This window comes from Oncorhynchus gorbuscha, linkage group LG10 (assembly GCF_021184085.1).
Source record: "Oncorhynchus gorbuscha isolate QuinsamMale2020 ecotype Even-year linkage group LG10, OgorEven_v1.0, whole genome shotgun sequence".
In the NCBI taxonomy this organism is placed as follows: Eukaryota; Metazoa; Chordata; class Actinopteri; order Salmoniformes; family Salmonidae; genus Oncorhynchus; species Oncorhynchus gorbuscha.
Genome location: NC_060182.1, coordinates 9,841,756 through 9,864,413, shown reverse-complemented (window position 1 = coordinate 9,864,413; position 22,658 = coordinate 9,841,756). Strand labels below are relative to the sequence as shown.

General features: G+C 47.0%; 1 protein-coding gene across 3 annotated transcripts in view; it reads left to right on the top strand.

Moving 5' to 3' along the window:
- The first annotated feature begins 736 nt into the window (after positions 1-736).
- The window catches only part of LOC124045523 (brefeldin A-inhibited guanine nucleotide-exchange protein 2-like), a 51,599-nt gene continuing 29,677 nt past the window's right edge, over positions 737-22,658 (top strand). For 2 of the 3 annotated variants that reach the window (XM_046364867.1, XM_046364869.1), the window contains exons 1-16: positions 737-1,063; positions 6,567-6,597; positions 6,912-7,035; positions 8,158-8,304; positions 9,355-9,534; positions 10,018-10,255; positions 13,499-13,702; positions 14,074-14,201; positions 14,463-14,596; positions 15,855-16,089; positions 17,317-17,416; positions 17,515-17,654; positions 19,281-19,389; positions 19,475-19,664; positions 19,787-19,898; positions 20,171-20,376. In XM_046364867.1, coding sequence (XP_046220823.1) covers positions 901-1,063; positions 6,567-6,597; positions 6,912-7,035; positions 8,158-8,304; positions 9,355-9,534; positions 10,018-10,255; positions 13,499-13,702; positions 14,074-14,201; positions 14,463-14,596; positions 15,855-16,089; positions 17,317-17,416; positions 17,515-17,654; positions 19,281-19,389; positions 19,475-19,664; positions 19,787-19,898; positions 20,171-20,376 — 2,441 coding nt within the window. In that variant the 5' untranslated portion in view covers positions 737-900. The remainder of the gene's footprint in view (positions 1,064-6,566; positions 6,598-6,911; positions 7,036-8,157; positions 8,305-9,354; positions 9,535-10,017; positions 10,256-13,498; positions 13,703-14,073; positions 14,202-14,462; positions 14,597-15,854; positions 16,090-17,316; positions 17,417-17,514; positions 17,655-19,280; positions 19,390-19,474; positions 19,665-19,786; positions 19,899-20,170; positions 20,377-22,658) is intronic. The other variant, XM_046364868.1, reaches the window with a different exon arrangement.

The following is a 22,658-nucleotide window of genomic DNA, read 5'->3' as shown; positions in this document are numbered from 1 at the left end:
TAAACATGATGGTAGAGAACCTGTTTGTGTTAGAGAATACAGTAAACATTATGGTAGAGAACCTGTTTGTGTTAGAGAATACAGTAAACATTATGGTAGAGAACCTGTTTGTGTTAGAGAATACAGTAAACAGAGTTGGGGACATAATAGCTAGTATGTGTCTGGATGTGTGTATTGTCCCCACCTGGTGGATAAATCGTGTTTTTATTTCAGTGCGAGCGTTAGATTTGTCCAACATATTGGACCAGAGATCATCATTCAGTTCCGAACTTGACTTCAAAATTACAATTTAAATACAATTCCTAAAATGGTATGCATGATGATGTTTCTTTGAGCCCCCCCCCAAAAAAAAAAACCCCGAGAGATCTCTTAGCCATCTGCTGCCTTCAGAAGAATCCATATAAATTTTAAAAAGTTAAGTTACGTCTTGGGTAAATACTGTCTGAAAGAAATGTGTATGATGAAACGGATTATCAGCATGAGTGGCGCAGCGGTCTGAGGCACTGCATCTCAGTGCAAGAGGCGTCACTACAGTCCCTGGTTCGAATCCAGGCTGAATCACATTCGGCCGTGATTGTGAGTCCCATTTGGCCGTCATTGTAAATAAGAATGGTGTTCTTAACTGACTTGCCAAGTTAAATAGTAAAGGTTATAGTGGGAAAACCAAGGAGTCTTTCGATCCAGTAGAGGGGACAAAACGGCCAAATAAAATCAGCAGTAAATCACGTGACGTGACGTGTAACCAACATGGCGACTCAGTGCTGCGTTAGCATCATCAACAAACTCGGTGAATTGACAAGACACCGATAGCCCGGTTTCGTTCGTCTTTTTCTCTCGCATGCATCTACGCAGTGCCAGGTCGAAGATGACGGCCTGAGATAGCAGAAGTTATATCAAGAGATGCAACAGCAACGTCTTGCTCAACAACAACACCAGAAGCAGGCAGAAAGCACAAAAACCAAAAGCATGTTTCTGTCTCGGGCGCTGGAAAAAATCCTGTCGGATAAGGAGGTGAAGCGGAGCCAGCACAGCCAGCTGCGTAAAGCTTGTCAAGTAGCACTTGGTACGTGAGTTGTATTTTTATTCCAGGACATTGCACCCATAGGCATGTTTTGTTTCTTCAATGTAATTGTTTAGGTAACCCTTGCGTGCTAACTAATGACTGTCAAGCTAGCTACTATAGTTTGCTAGCCAGTTTGGTGTAACATGCTGTAACGCCGCATAATGTTCAACGCGTCAGTCTTTGAACGCTGGCTGATTTATAGTGGGGCCTTGTCATAGATCTGACTGCATGTGAACACTTGGATCTGTCCTATGTTTTCATCACTGTCTGTCAACTTTGCTGGCTGGCTAGTTAACGTGATACCTAGCCATTGGACCAATCATTGTACAGCACGTAGCATTGTCACCCAACCGGAATGGTACCTGTGTTAAATCAACTGGCAACTTCTGCCGCATTCAGATACTAATCGGAACTAGTAAACTCGGAAATGTCCGACTTGTGGATTTGTTGAACGCGGCACGTGTGGCTAAGTAGCCTAGTGGTTAGAGTGTTGTACTAGTAACCAAAAGGTTGCTGGATCGAAACCCCGAACGGACAAGGTAATAATATGTCGTTCTGCCCCTGAGCAAGGCAGTTAACCCACTTTTCCCCGGGCGCCGAAGAGGTGGATATCGATTATGTCAGACCAGCGCATCTCTCTGATTCAGAGGGGTTGGGTTAAATTCAGAAGTCACATTTCAGTTGAATGCTATGTTGTACAACTGACTAGGCATCCCCCTTTACCTAAATAGAACAAGTTAGCAAGTGGGACATTTCCGAAATTCCTAGTTCCCGACTTGCACGTGAACGCGACATTAACTCCAGGAGACTCGGGACGTCTGTTCTTTTCCATTGAGCAGTGGAGGGATGACGTTAGTTTTACACACCACCCATTCTTGTGTTTGTTGAGAGATACATCCTGTAACCTTGTCTTTGATCATCTGAATAGGATACGTTCCAGCTGTATACCTTTACTGTCGATTTAAGGATAAATTTAGTTAATTTAGCCAGTTTAGTATGAGATGTAGCGGAGTCCCTGCCTATCTTCCAAAACATGTCTGAGACCCTACGTCTTTTATGGCGGGAACTTCTAGCTAGATCAGCAGCAATCAATTACTATTTGAGAAGGTCCACATTATCTTGGTGGCGTTGGTCAAAATTGATAATGTTAAGTATAGATAGATAGGTTCCAGTCGAGTCATTGTCCCAGCCAGGTAACCCTGTACTGAAGTAGTACCATAATCCTCTGGTGGGTTAATGTTGACCTTGCTCCCTTCAAATAAATGAATCTCTCTGTATTGACATTGCCCAGCCCACTCATAGACGTTCATATTCAGCACACTGTACACTAAACAGTTTACTTAGGCTCTGTTCATTGCATACTTTTCTCATTGGCACGGATGTTGCATCCGTTGTGGTTTGGTGTATGGGGGGAGAACCTCCTTGCCTGGTTATAGCCCAAATTCTTTATGATGATGGGTGGGTACAGGACAGTACCTCAACTAGCCTATACCCCTGCACCCTGACTCTGTACCGGTGCCCCCTGTATATAGCCTCCACATTGACTCAGTACAAGTACACCCCTGTATATAGCCTCCACATTGACTCAGTACAAGTACACCCCTGTATATAGCCTCCACATTGACTCAGTACAAGTACACCCCTGTATATAACCTCCACATTGACTCAGTACAAGTACCCCCCTGTATATAACCTCCACATTGACTCAGTACAAGTACCCCCCTGTATATAGCCTCCACATTGACTCAGTACAAGTACACCCCTGTATATAACCTCCACATTGACTCAGTACAAGTACCCCCCTGTATATAGCCTCCACATTGACTCAGTACAAGTACCCCCCTGTATATAGCCTCCACATTGACTCAGTACAAGTACCCCCTGTATATAGCCTCCACATTGACTCAGTACAAGTACCCCCTGTATATAGCCTCCACATTGACTCAGTACAGGTACACCCTGTATATAGCCTCCACATTGACTCAGTACAAGTACCCCCTGTATATAGCCTCCACATTGACTCAGTACAAGTACCCCCTGTATATAACCTCCACATTGACTCAGTACAAGTACCCCCTGTATATAACCTCCACATTGACTCAGTACAAGTACCCCCTGTATATAACCTCCACATTGACTCAGTACAAGTACCCCCTGTATATAACCTCCACATTGACTCAGTACAAGTAACCCCCTGTATATAGCCTCCACACTGACTCTGTACCGGTGCCCCCTGTATATAGCCTCCACATTGACTCAGTACAAGTACCCCCCTGTATATAGCCTCCACACTGACTCTGTACCGGTGCCCCCTGTATATAGCCTCCACACTGACTCTGTACCGGTGCCCCCTGTATATAGCCTCCACACTGACTCTGTACCGGTGCCCCTTGTATATAACCTCCACATTGACTCAGTACAAGTACCCCCCTGTATATAGCCTCCACACTGACTCTGTACCGGTGCCCCCTGTATATAGCCTCCACACTGACTCTGTACCGGTGCCCCCTGTATATAGCCTCCACACTGACTCTGTACCGGTGCCCCCTGTATATAGCCTCGTTATTCTTATTGTTAATAATAATAATAATTCTTATTATTACTTTCTATTACAACTTTGTATTTTAGTCTCCTTGGTAAATATTTTCTTCTTCTTGAACTGCACTGTTGTTTAAGGGCTTGTAAGTCAGCATTTCAATGTTGTTTAACCATTTCACTGTTGTTTAAGGGCTTGTAAGTCAAATCAAATCACATTTTATTTATATAGCCTTTCGTACATCAGCTGATATCTCAAAGTGCTGTACAGAAACCCAGCCTAAAACCCCAAACAGCAAACAATGCAGGTGTAAAAGCACGGTGGCTAGGAAAAACTCCCTAGAAAGGCCAAAACCTAGGAAGAAACCGGGCTATGTGGGGTGGCCAGTTCTCTTCTGGCTGTGCCGGGTAGAGATTATAACAGAACATGACCAAGATGTTCAAATGTTCATAAATGACCAGCGTGGTCTAATAATAATAAGGCAGAACAGTTGAAACTGGAGCAGCAGCACAGTCAGGTGGACTGGGGACAACAAGGAGCCATCATGTCAGGTAGTCCTGGGGCACGGTCCTAGGGCTCAGGTCCTCCGAGAGAGAGAAAGAAAGAGAATTAGAGAGAGCATATGTGGGGTGGCCAGTCCTCTTCTGGCTGTGCCGGGTAGAGATTATAACAGAACATGACCAAGATGTTCAAATGTTCATAAATGACCAGCATGGTCTAATAATAATAAGGCAGAACAGTTGAAACTGGAGCAGCAGCACAGTCAGGTGGACTGGGGACAACAAGGAGCCATCATGTCAGGTAGTCCTGGGGCACGGTCCTAGGGCTCAGGTCCTCCGAGAGAGAGAAAGAAAGAGAATTAGAGAGCGCATATGTGGGGTGGCCAGTCCTCTTCTGGCTGTGCCGGGTGGAGATTATAACAGAACGTGACCAAGATGTTCAAATGTTCATAAATGACCAGCATGGTTGAATAATAGTAAGGCAGAACAGTTGAAACTGGAGCAGCAGCATGGCCAGGTGGACTGGGGACAGCAAGGAGTCATCATGTCATGTAGTCCTGGGGCATGGTCCTAGGGCTCAGGTCCTCCGAGAGAGAGAAAGAAAGAGAAGGAGAGAATTAGAGAACGCACACTTAGATTCACAAAGGACACCGAATAGGACAGGAGAAGTACTCCAGATATAACAAACTGACCCTAGCCCCCCGACACATAAACTACTGCAGCATAAATACTGGAGGCTGAGACAGGAGGGGTCAGGAGACCGTGTGGACAGGAGTAAGTCAGCATTTCACTGTTGTTTAAGGGCTTGTAAGTCAGCATTTCACTGTTGTTTAAGGGCTTGTAAGTCAGCATTTCACTGTTGTTTAAGGGCTTGTAAGAAAGTAAAGTCGACACTTGTTGTATTCAGTGCATGTGACAAATAAAGTTCGATTTGATTTGGGTTTCGTTAATCTGATAACATGTTTATAATGGCGTGATTTCGTACAAAACCCAGACAAAATCCCCCAAATAATGTTTTTTTGTTCGTTGTTGTCTTGGTTTCATATGGAATCACTTAATGAGCCTCAATGGATCCTCGTCCTCTGACTAATATAATATAATATATAATAATAATATATGCCATTTAGCAGACGCTTTTATCCAAAGCGACTTACAGTCATGTGTGCATACATTCTACGTATGGGTGGTCCCGGGGATCGAACCCACTACCCTGGCGTTACAAGCGCCATGCTCTACCAACTGAGCTACAGAAGGACCAAAATGAGCCAGTCTTTTTCACAAACTGTGAGTTGCCAATTGACTGTGGTTCCACCTAGTGTGAGTGTATCCACACGCCATTGAGAAATGACATGTCCTACACACTGGCACCATAGTTCGTTTTTTTTTACTGTGCTGTTTCCTAGATCAGTGGTTCCCACCCCAAAACGGGAACTCAGTCCGGATTTAAACATTCTCTTGAAAGTTGTAATAGTAGAATGCACTGGAGAGAGGGAGGGGGCCAGGATGTTCCCCCAATGCTGGAAGGGGGGCCCCCCGAGTAGGAAAAAGTTTGGGAACCCCAGTCCTAGATTATGAAATGTAGACTATAGCACAAGTTGTATTTGTTGTTAAGGGGAGATGAGCAACTGGAGATGTACAGTGGTGCAGTAATTAGGCTTTAATGCTGCTTCCACAGCTGATGGTTTATTTATGGATCCCAGATGAGCCTTGGGAGAGTTGGCATACTATGCAACACAACTTTAATGTCCATCGTTGCAGAGAACAATGGGAATTCTGTCTTCTGCCCTCTTCATTTCCCTCTACACCCCCCCCCCCCCTCCCCTGATATCACACACAGTCAGACACACAGTTGAGAGGAACACCGGGCCAAGCTGCAGTTGAGTCGACAACGGCTGTGGGCTATTTCCACAGAGTGTACTCGATGCTCCCTGTTCTACCTCGTGTGCCTGCCTTGAGAACAACTTTGGGTCTTGTGTGTCAGCAGTTGCCAAGCATCTCAGCATGTGAAGTTCTGGGATACAGCAGTCCAATTTGGTCACATCAAGGTCTGGCCTTGTATGTGTACACTTTCTAATGCTCAGACCTACTAGGCTAGATAAGGAAAATGGTGACTTACAGTGGTGCATTTCAGCCTGTTCTGACAGATCTGCTTCGAACACAGGATCTTTGCTCTGCCCAAAGCTGTCACCAATGTTAAGGCAATAAGATTGTCTCTGGTCATTAGCAAGAGGTTTATGGGTTTTGAGGTTGTTTGATGACTGCATTTAATTTTTCTGCAAATTTTAATTAGCTAATTAATGCTAACTGTATTCATGGTATGTTGATACTGGTATTTTTATGCTAGTGAAATTAATGATCAGCTATGTCTAAAACACAGATGGAAACATGTTCATCAGGTCTAAAGGTCAAAGTTCAGACCTCACTAATCTTATTCCTTTTTTTTTCTTCTTTTTTTTTCACTTCACAGATGAAATCAAAATCGAGCTTGAGAAGCAAAAGTAAGTTCAAACCCCTTTCTCTCCGGAAGTATCTGCAGCTCATGGACAGGTGTTTGGTTTGATGCACTTATTAAAGGGATACTGCAATATATTTTTTAGCAGTTTTTTTTCACTGCGTGCGGTTAGCAGGAAGTTTAAGTGAGTTTCTGGAGCCTTTGCTATCTAGAGTTAGCACAACGACTAGGAGGCCACAGGAAACAGCTGCCATGCTCTCCCTTTTTAAGCGGTCACCGCTGTCATTAGTGGTTATTAAACTTGGGATGTCCTGAGGCCTGCATGTCATCATAACCTCGTGCTGTGTCTCCTTTCTCCAGAGATGGCTCAGTGGTCCCGCCCCGAGCAAACTACATTGAAGCTGACCAATACGTGCTGCCTTTTGAGCTCGCCTGTCAATCAAAGTCCCCACGCGTTGTCAGCACCTCGTTGGACTGTTTACAGGTACGCAGGTTTACACATCAAAGGACTTAAACACACCAACACTCATAGGTATTACAATTCAAATCACATTTTATTTCTTACATGTGCCGAATACAACAGGTGTGGACCGTAAGTAAGCGTTTCACTGTAAGGTCTACACCTGTTGTATTATATTATATATAGTTTATTCAACTGTCACTGTCCTACTGTCTCACTTTCCTATTGTCACCATCTTACTATCACTGTTTACTGTATCACTGTCCTATTGTCACTGTCTCACTGTCCTATTGTCACCGTCTTACTATCACTGTTTACTGTATCACTGTCCTATTGTCACTGTATCACTGTCCTATTGTCACCGTCTTACTGTCCTACTGTCACTGTCTCACTGTCCTACTGTCTCACTGTCATTTTGTCACTGTCTCACTGTCCTATTCACTGTCTCACTGTCCTATTCACTGTCTCACTGTCCTATTCACTGTCTCACTGTCCTATTCACTGTCTCACTGTCCTATTCACTGTCTCACTGTCCTATTCACTGTCTCACTGTCCTATTCACTGTCTCACTGTCCTATTCACTGTCTCACTGTCCTATTGTCTTACTTGACATAGCAGCATGTAGCCTAGTGGTTAGAGCGTTGGGCCAGTATCTTAAGCCTAATTGTTCCAGGGTCGCCGTTGATCATGTCTGTCCCTGACCCCGCTTTCCAAGGGGAGTTGGGATATGCAACAAGTTCATACATGTTTAATACACGCTTCTATGCATGTGTGAAATAGGAGGAATATAAGCATCTGTCAGATCATTATTTATTGTGATCTAGTTCTATACTGTATATCTTATTGTGTGTACATATCAGTCATGTTTAAAATATGAATTATATAATATATATTTATATTATCTGGCTTTTTGATTTATTTTTGATGTCAATGATTGTACTGCAATGTTTAGGGAACTGGCATGCAAGCATTTGTAAACTGTGTACGTGTCTGTTAGATTCTTGTAAATGCCACATGGTGGAGGGCTTAATATGATCTTACACCTGTTGTGTCTCCTCAGAAATGTCTGACCTGTGGATGTCCGACTCCTTGTAAATGCCACAGATGCTCACTCTCTCCACAATCTCTCCCCTCTCCCCATGGCAGAAGCTCATTGCGTATGGCCACATCACGGGCAATGCCTCTGACAGTAGTGCTCCAGGGAAGAGGCTCATCGACCGGTTACTGGAGACCATTTGTAACTGTTTCCAGGGCCCACAGACAGACGAGGGGGTGCAACTGCAGATCGTCAAGGTCTGGCAGGGACCCCATTCATCTCCTTTAATGAATTGCTACTTATTTATACAGAACACATACAGCACCAATCAAACGTTTGGAACACCTACTCATTCAAAGGTTTTTCTTTGATTTAAAAAAAACTGTTTTCTACATTGCCAAGAGAGTGTGTGCAAAGCTGTCAAGGCAAAGGGTGGCTACTTTGAAGAATTTCAAATATAAAATATATTTTGATTAGTTTATCACTTTTTTTTAGTTATTACATGATTCCATGTGTGATATGTCATAGTTTGGATGTCTTCACTGTTACTCTACAATGTAGAACCTAGTTTAAATAAAGGGAACCTGTAATGAGTAGGTGTGTCCAAACTTTTGACTGGTCCTAGATGCCTCTCAGGACAAATTGCTGCCCATTATTTTCTACATCCCAGTGTGATACTACAGATATAGTTGTGATACTACACATATAGTAAGAGCGTCTGCTAAATGACTTAAATGTAAATGTAAATGTAGTGATACTACACATATAGTAGTGATACTACACATATAGTAGTGATACTACACATATAGTAGTGATACTACACATATCCGGAGCCACATCTGTCTCTTAGGGCTGGCTGTACAGTAGACGTGATACATAACCAGAACTCATTTCAGCTTCCCATAGTGGAGCTCCAGAGTCGAGGGTCCAAAAGTCTGTCGTGTTCAAACAAGCTGCCTGCCACTATTATCACGGTTGAGGACAGGTTTTTATTGGACTGACAAACATTCCTACGACATATAAAGACACTGTATATAAGATAGTTCTTCTATAATTCACAAAGGTAGTTAAAGACGTTATTTATTCTCTGTTCTCTGTCTGTATGGACTAGGGAATTCTGGGAACTTTTTAATAAATTCCCTGGTTTTCTAGAAATTCTGGTTGGAGGATTACAGATTAACCTTCTTATTCCCTTCTGATTCTGCGAAACTTCGAACCAGGATTTGAGGAAAATCAGGGATTTTTGGGGGGGGGGAGTTCCCGGAATTGTGCATTCCTCGTTCTGACCCCTCTCTGTTCTCCTGTAGGCTCTGCTGACGGCAGTCACCTCCCCTCACATTGAGATCCACGAGGGAACGGTTCTGTTGACAGTGCGTACCTGTTACAACATCTACCTGGCCAGCCGTAACCTCATCAACCAGACCACCGCCAAGGCTACACTCACACAGATGGTCAATGTCATCTTCACCCACATGGAGACTCAGGCGGTCAGTGTACTACTGTCCCCTGTCCAGACCAGTCCATATCACTCTCATATGTACATAGTCATCTATAACAAGCACTTTGACTCAATCATAGATGCTGGTGTGTATCATCTTAGAGCAAGCTGATTGACTAATGGGAATGTAAATATCTGGATTAAAACTAGACTCTGGAACTAGACGAGAAATGGATACACTCCTCGTATCTCAATCATTTCTCCGTAAGTGTATTTGTGTCTCCTTCCCGAGTCGGGGTGGAACGGCCCCGTGTCTCCTTCCCGAGTCGGGGCGGAACGGCCCCGTGTCTCCTTCCCGAGTCGGGGCGGAACGGCCCCGTGTCTCCTTCCCGAGTCGGGGCGGAACGGCCCCGTGTCTCCTAGTCCTATTAGTTGACTGGTTCATTGGCTGGTATTGACATGCTGTTAGTTTGGTGGTCTGACTAGTTGTGTTGATCATGGCTGGTCTGTTCATTTCCCTGCATCTATACAGGCTATAGAGGCTCAGGAGAAGGATAGACTATGTCTGCCCAAGCAGAACCCCTCTCCTTCCCCTGGGCAGATGTCTGGTGGTTCCCCCCGGTCAGACTTCACCCCAGACCTCAACGGGACCCCTTCTCCTGCAGCCAGCACACTGGACCTTAATACCATCAATGGCCAACAGGAGGAGTGCAAGGCTGAGGAGGATGTGACTGCTACAGAAGAGCACAGAGAGGAGACACCACCTCCAGGTATTGGCCTCCTTTGTATTCATACTCTGCATCGATCTGTGCTGTTCCCGGAGAGCTACCGTCCTATAGGTTCACACTAGGGCTCTCCAACCCTGTTCCTGGACAGCTACCGTCCTATAGGTTTACACCAGGGCTCTCCAACCCTGCTACCGTCCTATAGGTTTACACTAGGGCTCTCCAACCCTGCTACCGTCCTATAGGTTTACACTAGGGCTCTCCAACCCTGCTACTGTCCTATAGGTTTACACTAGGGCTCTCCAACCCTGCTACCGTCCTATAGGTTTACACCAGGGCTCTCCAACCCTGCTACCGTCCTATAGGTTTACACTAGGGCTCTCCAACCCTGCTACCGTCCTATAGGTTTACACTAGGGCTCTCCAACCCTGCTACCGTCCTATAGGTTCACACTAGGGCTCTCCAACCCTGCTACCGTCCTATAGGTTTACACCAGGGCTCTCCAACCCTGCTACCGTCCTATAGGTTTACACTAGGGCTCTCCAACCCTGCTACCGTCCTATAGGTTTACACTAGGGCTCTCCAACCCTGCTACCGTCCTATAGGTTCACACTAGGGCTCTCCAACCCTGCTACCGTCCTATAGGTTCACACTAGGGCTCTCCAACCCTGCTACCGTCCTATAGGTTTACACCAGGGCTCTCCAACCCTGCTACCGTCCTATAGGTTTACACCAGGGCTCTCCAACCCTGCTACCGTCCTATAGGTTTACACTAGGGCTCTCCAACCCTGCTACTGTCCTATAGGTTTACACTAGGGCTCTCCAACCCTGCTACCGTCCTATAGGTTCACACCAGGGCTCTCCAACCCTGCTACCGTCCTATAGGTTTACACTAGGGCTCTCCAACCCTGTTCCTGGAGAGCTACCCACCTTTGGGTTCACACCAGGGCTCTCCAACCCTGCTACCGTCCTATAGGTTTACACTAGGGCTCTCCAACCCTGTTCCTGGAGAGCTACCCACCTTTAGGTTCACACCAGGGCTCTCCAACCCTGTTCCTGGAGAGCTACCGTCCTATAGGTTTACACTAGGGCTCTCCAACCCAGTTCCTGGAGAGCTACCGTCCTATAGGTTTACACTAGGGCTCTCCAACCCAGTTCCTGGAGAGCTACCGTCCTATAGGTTTACACTAGGGCTCTCCAACCCAGTTCCTGGAGAGCTACCGTCCTATAGGTTTACACTAGGGCTCTCCAACCCAGTTCCTGGAGAGCTACCGTCCTTTAGGTTCACACCAGGGCTCTCCAACCCTGTTCCTGGAGAGCTACCGTCCTATAGGTTTACACTAGGGCTCTCCAACCCTGCTACCGTCCTATAGGTTTACACTAGGGCTCTCCAACCCTGCTACCGTCCTATAGGTTTACACTAGGGCTCTCCAACCCTGCTACCGTCCTATAGGTTTACACCCCAACCTTAATCAGCGCACTTGATTTACCCCCTTTTCCCCCTCCCATTTTCAAGTACGATCTTGTTTCTTCGCTGCAACTCCCCAACGGGCTCGGGAGAGGCGACGGTTGAGTAATGTGTCCTCCGAAACATGACGCGCCAAACATGCTCGCTTAACCCTGAAGCCAGCTACACCAATGTGTCGGAGGAAACACTGTTTAACTGACGACGGAAATCAGCCTGCAGGTGCATAGACTGCCACAAGGAGTCGCGAGAGCTCGGTGAGTCAAGTAACCCCCCCACAAAACCCGGACCACACTGGGCCAATTGTGCGCCACCCTATGGGACTCCCGGTCACAGCCGGTTGTGGCACAGCCTGGGATCAAACCCGGGTCTCTAGTGACACCTCAAGCAATGCAGTGCCTTGGACCGATGCACCATTCGGAAGGACCACGCACTTCATGTTAATCATTTCTGGTTGATGAGACGAATCTGGTTATTTACAACTGTGGTTGGAGTGAAAACCTACAGGAGGGTAGTTCTCCAGGAACAGGGTTGGAATACCCTGGTGAAAACCTACAGGAGGGTAGCTCTCCAGGAACAGGGTTGGAGTGAGAACTTACAGGAGTGTCGCTCTCCAGGAACAGGGTTGGAATACCCTGGTGAAAACCTACAGGAGGGTATTTCTCCAGGAACGGGGTTGGAGTGAAAACCTACAGGAGGGTAGTTCTCCAGGAACAGGGTTGGAATACCCTGGTGAAAACCTACAGGAGGGTAGCTCTCCAGGAACAGGGTTGGAGTGAGAACTTACAGGAGTGTCGCTCTCCAGGAACAGGGTTGGAATACCCTGGTGAAAACCTACAGGAGGGTATTTCTCCAGGAACGGGGTTGGAATGAAAACCTACAGGAGGGTAGTTCTCCAGGAACAGGGTTGGAATACCCTGGTGAAAACCTACAGGAGGGTAGTTCTCCAGGAACAGGGTTGGAATACCCTGGTGAAAACCTACAGGAGGGTAGTTCTCCAGGAACGGGGTTGGAGTGAAAACCTACAGGAGGGTAGTTCTCCAGGAACGGGGTTGGAGTGAAAACCTACAGGGGGGTAGTTCTCCAGGAACGGGGTTGGAGTGAAAACCTACAGGAGGGTAGTTCTCCAGGAACAGGGTTGGAGTGAAAACCTACAGGAGGGTAGCTCTCCAGGAACAGGGTTGGAGTACCCTGGTGTAAACCTACAGGAGGGTAGCTCTCCAGGAACAGGGTTGGAGTGAAAACCTACAGGAGTGTTGCTCTCCAGGAACGGGGTTGGAGTGAAAACCTACAGGAGGGTAGTTCTCCAGGAACAGGGTTGGAGTGAAAACCTACAGGAGGGTAGTTCTCCAGGAACGGGGTTGGAGTGAAAACCTACAGGAGGGTAGTTCTCCAGGAACGGGGTTGGAGTGAAAACCTACAGGGGGGTAGTTCTCCAGGAACGGGGTTGGAGTGAAAACCTACAGGAGGGTAGTTCTCCAGGAACAGGGTTGGAGTGAAAACCTACAGGAGGGTAGTTCTCCAGGAACAGGGTTGGAGTACCCTGGTGTAAACCTACAGGAGTGTTGCTCTCCAGGAACAGGGTTGGAGTACCCTGGTGTAAACCTACAGGAGTGTTGCTCTCCAGGAACAGGGTTGGAGTACCCTGGTGTAAACCTACAGGAGTGTTGTTCTCCAGGAACAGGGTTGGAGTGTAAACCTACAGGAGTGTTGCTCTCCAGGAACAGGGTTGGCTGCCATAGATCATGATTTTATTGTAAGACATTTCTGAAGCTCACATCATCCTCATTAATGTGACACTTTGTCTTTTTCCTCATCAATAGTTTTCAATGATCCACTTCCAGAAACACCACCAGCAGTAACACAGTCAGTAGAGGAAGGGGATGAAGGGGGAGGGGGATCAGAATTAGGGGAGAGGGGGACATCGGGAGTAGGTCAGGTCGATTCAAAGCCAACAGAGCAACCAACGACTGATGTGGTGGAGGAGGTGACCGCAGAGCCAGAACCACAGACCCAAACTGCACAAGGTCAGTAATTGGTTGTGATCGGAGTGACTGGACAGAGTTTGTTATTCAGGGATTGCCTGTATCAAGGTTCCTGCCTTCTAGTTTTTCCAGGCCATTGTGCTTCTCCATTGCTTGCTGTTTGGGGTTTTAGGCTGGAAAAGCGCTTTGTGACATCTTCTGATGTAATAATAATAATATATGCCATTTAGCAGACGCTTTTATCCAAAGCGACTTACAGTCATGTGTGCATACATTCTACGTATGGGTGGTCCCGGGGATCGAACCCACTACCCTGGCGTTACAAGCGCCATGCTCTACCAACTGAGCTAGAAAGGGGCCTTACAATCAAATGTGTTTTATATCTGACTGGTCTGTTCCACCCCTCCACACAGCAGGGGACCATCCCCCACACATACCACCAGAGCACCCTGATCTGATGCCCCCTACACCCAGGACAGTTAGGAACCAGATGAACGGCATTATGGGTGACCATGGTTCCGTGTCCTCTACAGACATCTTGGTGAGTGATCTCTTATCTTGCATGGTGAGTGATCTCTTATCTTGCATGGTGAGTGATCTCTTATCTTGCATGGTGAGTGATCTCTTATCTTGCATGGTGAGTGATCTCTTATCTTGCATGTGTCGCATCAAAGGTTTTATGGGAACCGTGATTCCTGATGATTTTTACCCTTAATTAATCATACATAGTTATGTATTGACAATTGCATGGTACGTTTTAAAGCTGTTCTGTTTTTATTTTTTTTCTCGTTGTGTCTTTTAGGATTTAGAGTCCATGCAGGGTGTCCAGAACGCTGTTGGTTTCTCACACATCCTGCAGAAAGACGCCTTCCTGGTCTTCCGCTCTCTCTGCAAACTGTCCATGAAGCCGCTGGCGGACGGATCCCCTGACCCAAAGTGAGACATCATTCACTAGTCCTTCAGCCCACTAGTCCTTCAGCCCACTAGCCCTTCAGCCCTCGCTTCCCTGCTCAGTTCACACACACAACTTCACCTTTCCCTTCATCTCATCACCTAAACCAAGTCCACATTTTTCTGCTTTCTGTTCACAATAATGTCATTTAGCAGACTTGTTTTACCCATAAGCGACTTAAGTCATGTGTGCATGTATACATTCTGTGTACGGGTGGTCCCGGGAATTGAACCAACTATCCTGGTGTTGCAAGCTTCATGCGCTACTAGCTAAGCTACAGAAGACCACCAGGCCCCAATACAGGACTATATCACTAGCTGCCACTTACTTGATATAACTAGAGTGTTTAAAGATCCTGAGGTTTTCTGGAGGTTATACGTTCTAGACGGAGTGTCTTCAGTGTCTCTAATGTCAAACCCTGAGGCTGGGAGTCTGAATAGACTAATGCTGAGCCTGATCACTGCTTCCAAACATAAGAGGGGCGTGTTCTAGTTTAAACCTAAATGCCTATATTCAACTGAGGCTATAGACTGTACAAGACATCCATATACTACACTGTTGAATATTTACACCCCCCATCTCCTCTGGCTTTTTCCCATGTGTTTGTTCTCCATCTCTCCTTTATCCAACTTCTTCTTTCCCCTCTTCCTCTCCACTGTTTTTTTAAAACCCTCCCTCTCGCCCCCTCCCTCTCGCCCCCTCCCTCTCGCCCCCTCCCTCTCACCCCCTCTCTCTCGCCCCCTCCCTCTCGCCTCCTCTCTCTCGCCCCCTCCCTCTCGCCCCCTCCCTCTCGCCCCCTCCCTCTCGCCCCCTCTCTCTCGCCCCCCTCTCTCGCCCCCTCTCTCGCCCCCTCTCTCGCCCCCTCTCTCGCCCCCCCTCTCTCGCCCCCCTCTCTCGCCCCCTCTCTCGCCCCCCCCTCTCTCGCCCCCCTCTCTCTCGCCCCCCTCTCTCGCCCCCCTCTCTCGCCCCCCTCTCTCGCCCCCCTCTCTCGCCCCCTCTCTCTCGCCCCCTCTCTCTCGCCCCCTCTCTCTCGCCCCCTCTCTCTCGCCCCCTCTCTCTCGCCCCCTCTCTCTCGCCCCCTCTCTCTCGCCCCCCTCTCTCTCTCTCTCTCTCTCTCGCCCCTCTCTCTCTCTCTCTCGCCCCCTCTCTCTCTCTCTCGCCCCCTCTCTCTCTCTCTCGCCCCCTCTCTCTCTCGCCCCCTCTCTCTCTCGCCCCCTCTCTCGCCCCCTCTCTCTCCCTCAGGTCTCATGAGCTGCGCTCCAAGGTGGTGTCCCTGCAGCTGCTGCTGTCTGTGCTCCAGGGAGCGGGGCCTGTCTTCCGCTCCCACGAGATGTTTGTCAACGCCATCAAGCAGTACCTGTGTGTGGCCCTCTCGAAGAACGGTGTCTCCTCTGTGCCAGAGGTGTTCGAGCTCTCCCTCGCCATCTTCCTCACCCTGCTCTCCCACTTCAAAGTCCACCTCAAGATGCAGATTGAGGTGTGAGATGTAGGAGTTAATTAGAGGTTTAATCTGGGATTTTATTTAGAGTCCTGTCATTCAGTTCAGAATAGGCAACAGGGAATTAAAATAAATGATGCGACTACCTACCATCTTTCCACCCCTCACTCTCTCTCTACCCCCCTCACTCTCTCTATACGCCCCTCACTCTCTCTATACCCCTCTCCTCCCTCCCCTCTCTCTCCTCCATCTCCTCCCTCCCCTCTCTCTCCTCTCTTCTCCCTCTCTACTTACTCTCTCCTAACTCCCCTTACTCTCTCCTCTCTCTCTCTCGTCCTCTCTCTCTCTCGTCCTCTCTCTCTCTCGTCCTCTCTCTCTCTCGTCCTCTCTCTCTCTCGTCCTCTCTCTCTCGTCCTCTCTCTCTCTCGTCCTCTCTCTCTCTCGTCCTCTCTCTCTCTCGTCCTCTCTCTCTCGTCCTCTCTCTCTCTCGTCCTCTCTCTCTCTCGTCCTCTCTCTCTCTCGTCCTCTCTCTCTCTCGTCCTCTCTCTCTCTCGTCCTCTCTCTCTCTCGTCCTCTCTCTCTCTCGTCCTCTCTCTCTCTCGTCCTCTCTCTCTCTCGTCCTCTCTCTCTCTCGTCCTCTCTCTCTCTCGTCCTCTCTCTCTCTCGTCCTCTCTCTCTCTCGTCCCCTCACTCTGCTCCCCTCCCGCTCTCTCCTTCCTTCCCTCCCGCGCTCTCCTTCCTTCCCTCCCGCGCTCTCCTTCCTTCCCGCGCGCTCTCCTCTCCCCGCGCGCTCTCCTCTCCCCGCGCGCTCTCCTCTCCCCGCGCGCTCTCCTCTCCCCGCGCGCTCTCCTCTTCCCTCCCGCTCTCCTTTCCTCCCGCGCTCTACTCTCCCCCGCGCTCTCCTCTCCCCCGCGCTCTCCTCTCCCCCGCGCTCTCCTCTCCCCCCGCTCTCCTCCCCCCCGCGCTCTCCTCTCCACCCGCGCTCTCCTCTCCCCGCGCTCTCCTTTCCCCCGCGCTCTCCTTTCCCTCCCGCGCTCTCCTTTCCCCCCGCGCTCTCCTTTCCCTCCCGCGCTCTCCTTTCCCTCCCGCGCTCTCCTTTCCCTCCCGCGCTCTCCTTTCCCTCCCGCGCTCTCCTCTCCCTCCCGCGCTCTCCTCTCCCTCCCGCGCTCTCCTCTCCCCCCGCGCTCTTCTTCCCCCCCGCGCTCTTCTTCCCTCCCGCTCTCTCCTCTCCCCTCGCGCTCTCCTCCCTCACTCTCTGGAACTCAGGTGTTCTTCAGGGAGATTTTCCTGACCATCCTGGAAACGTCATCCAGCTCCTTTGAACACAAGTGGATGGTCATTCAAACCCTGACACGGATATGTGCAAGTAAAAACACATGCTGCTGTTTATGTACCATTTACCACTCAACCCTCATTGAGACCTGTCTCAGTTTAATCTCCCCCTCTTCAAACCCTTCACCCCAGATGCTCAGTGTGTGGTGGATATCTATGTGAACTACGACTGTGACCTGAACGCTGCCAACATCTTTGAGCGTCTGGTGAATGACCTGTCTAAGATTGCCATGGGAAGGAGTGGCCAGGAGCTGGGGATGACCCCTCTACAGGTGACCTCACACTGACCTGTCAGTAGTTACCTACAAAATATGGTCAGAATTAGAATCACTTTTATTCGCCAAGTACCTTGACAGTCAGAATGTGACCTGGTGGTATGGTGCTGCTAGTGATAGACAACATTTAGAGACAGAGTACAGACAGAGGCATTTACAGAGTTTTATACAATATATACCGGCAGGGTAGCCTAGTGATTAGTGTTGGACTAGTAACCGGAAGGTTGCAAGTTCAAATCCCCGAGCTGACAAGGTACAAATCTGTCGTTCTGTCCCTGAACAGGCAGTTAGCCCACTGTTCCTAGACCAGTTAGCCCACTGTTCCTAGGCCGTCATTGAAAATAAGAACTTACTTAACTGACTTGCCTAGTAAAATAAAGGTAAAAATAAAATAAAAATCATAGTTGGCTTTTCAGTCATTCATCTGTTTCTGTGTGTTTGAGCTCTGTATATGATGTCACCGACCATTAACAGGAGAAATACAGTACCAGTCAAAAGTTGGAACACTGCTACTCATTCCAGGGTTTTTCTTTTCTTACTTTTTTCTAATTTGATGTCTTCACAATTATTCTACACACTATGAAATAACACATGGAATCATGTTGTTACCCAAAAAGTTTTAAACAAATCAAAATATAGTTAATATTTTAGATGATTCAAACAAGCCACCCTTTGCCTTGATGACAGCTTTGCACACTCTTGGCATTCTCTCAACCAGCTTCATGAGGTAGTCACCTGGAATGCTTTTCAATTAACAGGTGTGCCTTGTTAATGGGGCGGCAGGGTAGCCTAGTGGTAGCTTTGCTGGTGACACTGTCAGTGATTTATTTAGAATTCAAGGCACACTTAACCAGCATGGCTAACACAGCATTCTGCAGTGATACGCCATCCCATCAGGTTTGGGCTTAGTGGGACGATAATTTGTTTTTCAACAGGACACTGACCCAACACACCTCCAGGCTGTGTAAGGGCTATTTGACCAAGAAGGAGCGTGACAATCACCCGACCTCAACCCAATTGAGATGGTTTGGGATGAATTGGACAGCAGAGTGAAGGAAAAGCAGCCAACAAGTGCTCAGCATATGTGGGAAGTCTTTCAAGACTGTTGGAAAAGCATCCAAGGTGACTACCTCAGGAAGCTCGTTGAGAGAATGCCAAGAGTGTGGACAGCTGTCATCAAGCCAAAGGGTGGCTACTTTGAAGAATCTAAAATGTTAACATATATTTGGATTTGTTTAACACTTTTTGTTTTGGTTACTGCATGATTCCATGTGTTATTTAATAGTTTTGATGTCTTCGCTATTATTCTGCAATGTAGAAAATCTTAAAAATAATGAAGAAAACTCTTGCATGAGTAGGTGTGTCCATGAGTAGGTGTGTCCATGAGTAGGTGTGTCCATGAGTAGGTGTGTCCATGAGTAGGTGTGTCCATGAGTAGGTGTGTCCATGAGTAGGTGTGTCCATGAGTAGGTGTGTCCATGAGTAGGTGTGTCCATGAGTAGGTGTGTCCATGAGTAGAGTAGGTGTGTCCATGAGTAGAGTAGGTGTGTCCATGAGTAGAGTAGGTGTGTCCATGAGTAGAGTAGGTGTGTCCAATCTTTTGACTGGTACTGTATTTTCCAGGAGCTGAGTCTGCGTAAGAAGGGCCTGGAGTGTCTGGTGTCCATTCTGAAATGCATGGTGGAGTGGAGCAGAGACATGTATGTCAACCCCAACCTGCAGGCCAACCTCGGTGAGTATAATGAGCTGTGTGTGTCTAGCTGTGAACAACTAGGTGTGTGTGTCTTGACCCTGCTGTGTGTGTGTGTGTGACCCAGGCCAGGAGCAGCCGTCGGATGGTGAGGGTGCGGAGCGCAAGCTTCCTGACCAGACGACGTCTCGTAGAGGCAGCGTCAGCTCTCTGGACTCCACCGTGTCATCTAGTGTCCAGTCCTCGCAGCCTGACCACCCAGAACAGTATGAGGTCATCAAACAACAAAAGGACGTCATTGAGCACGGCATTGAGCTGTGAGTCACTGTCCTCCCCTCTGATGTTCTCTGTGTCTGTCTATCAGTCAGGGAGATGTTCTCCAGGCCTATCTAATGATACCTGTAGTAGCCATAGATTATTTGTGTCACCATCTCTCAAGGTTCAACAAAAAGCCCAAGCGAGGTGTCCAGTATTTACAAGACCAAGGCATGCTGGGAACCACAGCGGAGGAAATCGCCCAGTTCCTGCATCAAGAGGAGCGCTTGGATACGGTGAGCTCCTCACCACAACCTCCTAGCCCTTCACCCAACTTATATCACTGGGAAAACATGTAGAACTTTGATTCAATATCCTCTCCAGAGTATGTAACAGGTTGTTATGGTGATGCGCTCAGCCTTTACTTTGCACAACAACAACAAAAAGGTTGTCATTGTAAAACGCTGTTGTGTATATAACGGACTTCCGTGGTTATATAAAGGTTAAATAAAATAAACTCTTACACAATGTTTTATTTATTTCCTCAACTCCCCTCTCCTCTCTATAGACACAGGTAGGGGAGTACCTGGGGGAGAATATCCGTTTCAACAAGGAGGTGATGTACAACTATGTGGACCAGCTGGACTTCTGTGGCCGGGACTTTGTCTCTGCTCTGAGGGCTTTCCTGGAGGGCTTCCGGCTCCCAGGAGAGGCCCAGAAGATTGACAGGCTCATGGAGAAGTTTGCTGCCCGATACCTGGAGTGTAACCAGGGGTAAGGAATGTGGCTGTATGCCACCTGCAGGGGGAGGCATCGAGATTTTATACACTCCCTGGAAACCTGTCATGAAGAACGTCCTCAGTTATAGATACTGTGTGGATGTTGTGTCTTTAATGTCTGTGATATTGATGTGCTACCCCCCCCCCCCCGTGTTATATTGATGTGTTATATTGATGTGTTATATTGATGTGTTTTATTGATGTGTTTTATTGATGTGTTTTATTGATGTGTTATATTGATGTGTTATTCTCCCCGTGTTATATTGATGTGTTATATTGATGTGTTATATTGATGTGTTATATTGATGTGTTTTATTGATGTGTTATATTGATGTGTTATTCCCCCCGTGTTATATTGATGTGTTTTATTGATGTGTTTTATTGATGTGATATATTGATGTGTTATTCCCCCCGTGTTATATTGATGTGTTATATTGATGTGTTACTCCCCCGTGTTATATTGATGTTACTCCCCCCGTGTTATATTGATGTTACTCCCCCGTGTTATATTGATGTTACTCCCCCCGTGTTATATTGATGTGTTACTCCCCCTGTGTTATATTGATGTGCTACCCCCTGTGTTATATTGATGTTACTCCCCCTGTGTTATATTGATGTGTTACTCCCCCTGTGATATATTGATGTGTTATTCCCCCGTGTTATATTGATGTGTTATATTGATGTTACTCCCCCCGTGTTATATTGATGTTACTCCCCCCGTGTTATATTGATGTTACTCCCCCGTGTTATATTGATGTTACTCCCCCCGTGTTATATTGATGTGTTACTCCCCCTGTGTTATATTGATGTTACTCCCCCCGTGTTATATTGATGTTACTCCCCCATGTTATATTGATGTTACTCCCCCCGTGTTATATTGATGTTACTCCCCCCGTGTTATATTGATGTTACTCCCCCCCCGTGTTATATTGATGTGTTACTCCCCCCCCGTGTTATATTGATGTGTTACTCCCCCTGTGTTATATTGATGTGTTACTCCCCCTGTGTTATATTGATGTGTTACTCCCCCCGTGTTATATTGATGTGTTACTCCCCCCGTGTTATATTGATGTGTTACTCCCCCTGTGTTATATTGATGTGTTACTCCCCCCCCGTGTTATATTGATGTGTTACTCCCCCCGTGTTATATTGATGTGTTACTCCCCCCGTGTTATATTGATGTGTTACTCCCCCCGTGTTACATTGATGTGTTACTCCCCCCTGTGTTATATTGATGTGTTACTCCCCCGTGTTATATTGATGTGTTACTCCCCCGTGTTATATTGATGTGTTACTCCCCCGTGTTATATTGATGTTACTCCCCCCGTGTTATATTGATGTTACTCCCCCCTCCCCCCGTGTTTTATTGATGTGTTTTATTGATGTGTTATATTGATGTTACTCCCCCGTGTTATATTGATGTGTTACTCCCCCTGTGTTATATTGATGTGTTACTCCCCCTGTGTTATATTGATGTGTTACTCCCCCCGTGTTATATTGATGTGTTACTCCCCCCGTGTTATACTGATGTGTTACTCCCCCCGTGTTATACTGATGTGTTACTCCCCCGTGTTATATTGATGTTACTCCCCCCGTGTTATATTGATGTGTTACCCCGTGTTATATTGATGTGTTACTCCCCCGTGTTTTATTGATGTGTTTTATTGATGTGTTTTATTGATGTGCTACCCCCGTGTTATATTGATGTGTTATATTGATGTGTTTTATTGATGTGTTTTATTGATGTGCTACCCCCCGTGTTATATTGATGTGTTATATTGATGTGTTTTATTGATGTGTTTTATTGATGTGTTATATTGATGTGTTATTCCCCCGTGTTATATTGATGTGTTACTTCCCCCGTGTTATATTGATGTGTTACCCCCGTGTTATATTGATGTGTTATATTGATGTGTTATATTGATGTGTTATATTGATGTGTTATATTGATGTGTTATATTGATGTGTTTTATTGATGTGTTTTATTGATGTGTTATATTGATGTGTTATTCCCCCCGTGTTATATTGATGTGTTATATTGATGTGTTATATTGATGTGTTATATTGATGTGTTTTATTGATGTGTTTTATTGATGTGTTATTCCCCCGTGTTATATTGATTTGTTACTCCCCCCGTGTTATATTGATGTGTTACTCCCCCCCGTGTTATATTGATGTGTTACTCCCCCCGTGTTATATTGATGTGTTACTCCCCCGTGTTATATTGATGTGTTACTCCCCGCCGTGTTATATTGATGTGTTACGCCCCGCCGTGTT